The sequence below is a fragment of the Miscanthus floridulus genome, chromosome 16, assembly GCF_019320115.1.
Source record: "Miscanthus floridulus cultivar M001 chromosome 16, ASM1932011v1, whole genome shotgun sequence".
NCBI lineage: Eukaryota > Viridiplantae > Streptophyta > Magnoliopsida > Poales > Poaceae > Miscanthus > Miscanthus floridulus.
The window spans coordinates 10,366,460-10,369,196 of NC_089595.1; the positions used below are offsets into that span (position 1 = coordinate 10,366,460).

A 2,737-nucleotide genomic window follows, 5' to 3' on the forward strand; every position below is an offset into this window, starting at 1 on the left:
TGGTATGTATAGGTTGATGGACTAATGCAATTAATTCCCTGGGAGGGAGGAAACGAACTTGACAAACACACCAAGTGACATAGAAATAATGGCAACCCAAGGTTTTTCTTGAATCTATCTAATGTACAAGATGAATCTCTCATGTGGGTTTACAAGAGTGCTCAAATACACTACAGATAGCTTTGCTTGTGACACTACAACCAACAATATATATATATATATATATATATATATATATATATATATATATATAACTACTACCCTGTAGCTGGCAACAAAATAACTTATTCTGTAGCCACTTTGAGTTACGATAATTACTATGTTAATTTACGAGATTATAGTAACTCCTTGCTAAGTGATTTACTATAACGTTATGGTAAATATCCCCATGTGTTACAGTAACCCAACTATCGTAAATATGTATTTACATTATCGTAAATTAGTATATAAAATTATCGTAAATGGAGATGGCTACCGAATAACTTATTTTGTAGCTGACTACTGAATATACTCTCCACGTGTATATATATATATATATATATATATATATATATATATATATATATATATATATATATATATATATATATATATAATCTTCCACATGATATGCCCGGTGTCATCGTACCCATGCTGGTCCCCGACCACGGATACTGCAGAGCAGACTGGTCACTCAAACGACGTCTGGTTCTGCATGAGGCTCAACAGGTTCATGTCCGCCGGCGTCAACTCCGGCAGCGGCACATCGCCGTCGAGGTACTGCATGATGTGCCTCATGGTAGGCCTCTCGCCGGGGAACGGGTGGGAGCACATGAGCCCAAGCGTCAGCACCATCCTGGCCTCACCGACGTCGTAGTTGCCGTGCAGCCTGGAGTCCACGGTCTCCTCGAGCGTGCCCCTGCGCCAGTACTCCAGCACCTGGTCAACCAGCAACTTCCGGCCGTGGTGCACGGTGTAGACGATGGGGCGCCGGCCGCAGGTGACCTCGAGCAGGAACGTACCGAAAGCGTACACGTCGGTGAGAGGGGACGCCTTGCCCGTCCGCGAGAGCTCCGGCGCGATGTACCCCATGGTGCCGACCACGTGCGTGGTCTGCAGGTCGGCGCCGTGGTCGTAGAACCTGGCGAGGCCGAAGTCGCCCAGGTGCGCGACCATGCCGCCGTCGAGGAGCACGTTGCTGGCCTTGACGTCGCGGTGGACGACCACCTGCTCCCACTTCTCGTGGAGGTAGATGAGGCCCGACGCCACGTCCTTGACGATCTGGAACCGCCGCACCCACTCCAGCAGCGGCTTGTCGTCCTCGCCGTCGCCGTAGAGGTACTTGTCGAGGCTCCCGTAGGGCATGTAGTCGTAGACCAGCAGCAGCTCGCCCTTCCGCCGGCTGTAGCCGAGCAGCTGCACGAGGTTGCGGTGCCGGAGGTGGCCGATACTCACCACCTCGGAGATGAACTCCTTGAGCCCCTGGGTGGAGTCGTGGGAGACCCACTTCACGGCGAATGGCGAGGATCAAGACCAAGGCTGCTATCGGCAGTCCGATCTCCATGTCTTTCACTACCACAGGCACAGCCTCGTGGTGGCCGGAGTTGGGTAGCTTGGGGATCTTGTTGAAATCAATCTGTGGAGCAGGCCCGTTCACGGCGAAGCTCCAGGCGAGCACGCAGTGCTGCGAAGGGAACGGCCCGGTCGCGGTGGAGAACCCAACGTAAGCCTTGTCGTCAATGATCACAGCTGAGAGGTCGGTGGTGTTTGAGAGCAACGGTTTGGACGGCTTCTTCGCCACCCCCATGGGAGCCAGAGTGACATTGAGCTGTTTGCTCTGGCCATCATAGTCTACCCACGCTTGCATGGCCTTCTTCCCATCGCTGCTAATGAGTCTCAAGCTCCTGAGCGTACCGCCCGTGTCGTCGCCGTCGTAGAAGGCAGCGGTGTGAGAATACAGGGAGGTGAGCGTGTTGATGTCGACTCCGACGTGGTTGTCGTCGATGTCGTGGAACTCGTTGTTCTTGATGGTGTCGAGCTCCACCTCCACGGCGAAGAAGTGGTCGCTGGGGCCGTCGTTATTGCTCGTGCTGTTGAGCAAGCCCAAGTACTGAGCCCCTGACGCGTTGGAGAAATCCTTGCCCGGAGCGATGACCAAGGCCATACTATCACTACTCATACTCAAATCGGAGTAGGAAGACATGATGGCGAAGATGAAGGCGGCGGAGAAGGACTGCACCGTGCCATTGGGGGAGTCCTTGAACTGAACCGGGTTCCGGTGGAACGCGTGGCCTTTGGCATAAGGCTCGTTGTTCGTCAGTTCGAGGAGTCCTTCCCCGGTGACTCTGGCGTTGCCGTCGAGGGTGAGGTCGGCACCGGCGGCGGGGAAGCCCGAGAAGACAAAGGATTCATTGCCGGCGTCACCAAACACGGGAAGGTTGAGGAGGCCAAGGCAGAGGCGGAGGACGAAGGCTACAAGGAAGGAGGACATGGGAAGAAGATGCTGCATGTCTGGACTGTGTGAGAACGTACTCTCAACCAATGCAAAACCAACAAATTCACAAGGTACGGGGTGTACTCGCTCTCAATGACTGTGATTTACAAGTTTCTAGTCTACCTTCTTTACTCCGTTGCTTCTTGACGAATTACAGCGCGCGATTGCCGGCGGCTACAGCAACTTGTAAGCTAGCTACCGGTAGACGACCGGAGACTAGCACTGGTGGATGCCGGAGTCGTCGTGACTCGTCTCGATCGTGTT

The 2,737-nt window shown here is 53.1% G+C and overlaps 1 protein-coding gene across 1 annotated transcript; it reads right to left on the minus strand.

Annotated features, from left to right (window-relative positions):
• Positions 1-639: 639 nt before the first annotated feature.
• Positions 640-2,488, minus strand: LOC136510250 (L-type lectin-domain containing receptor kinase SIT2-like). Its single transcript, XM_066504767.1, has 2 exons — positions 1,556-2,488; positions 640-1,500 (listed from the first exon to the last, which is right to left on the minus strand). Exons 1-2 carry the CDS (start codon positions 2,486-2,488, stop codon positions 670-672), a joined length of 1,764 nt encoding a protein of 587 aa, XP_066360864.1. The 3' UTR covers positions 640-669.
• Between the last annotated feature and the right edge of the window lie 249 nt (positions 2,489-2,737).

Excerpts from the sequence above, each read along its gene's own strand:
- LOC136510250 (XM_066504767.1), bottom strand. The coding sequence starts at position 2,488 with ATGCAGCATCTTCTTCCCATGTCCTCCTTCCTTGTAGCCTTCGTCCTC. Across the intron at positions 1,501-1,555 it reads ACCACGAGGCTGTGCCTGTG|CCATTCGCCGTGAAGTGGGT; the intron begins GTAGTGAAAGAC and ends TCTTGATCCTCG.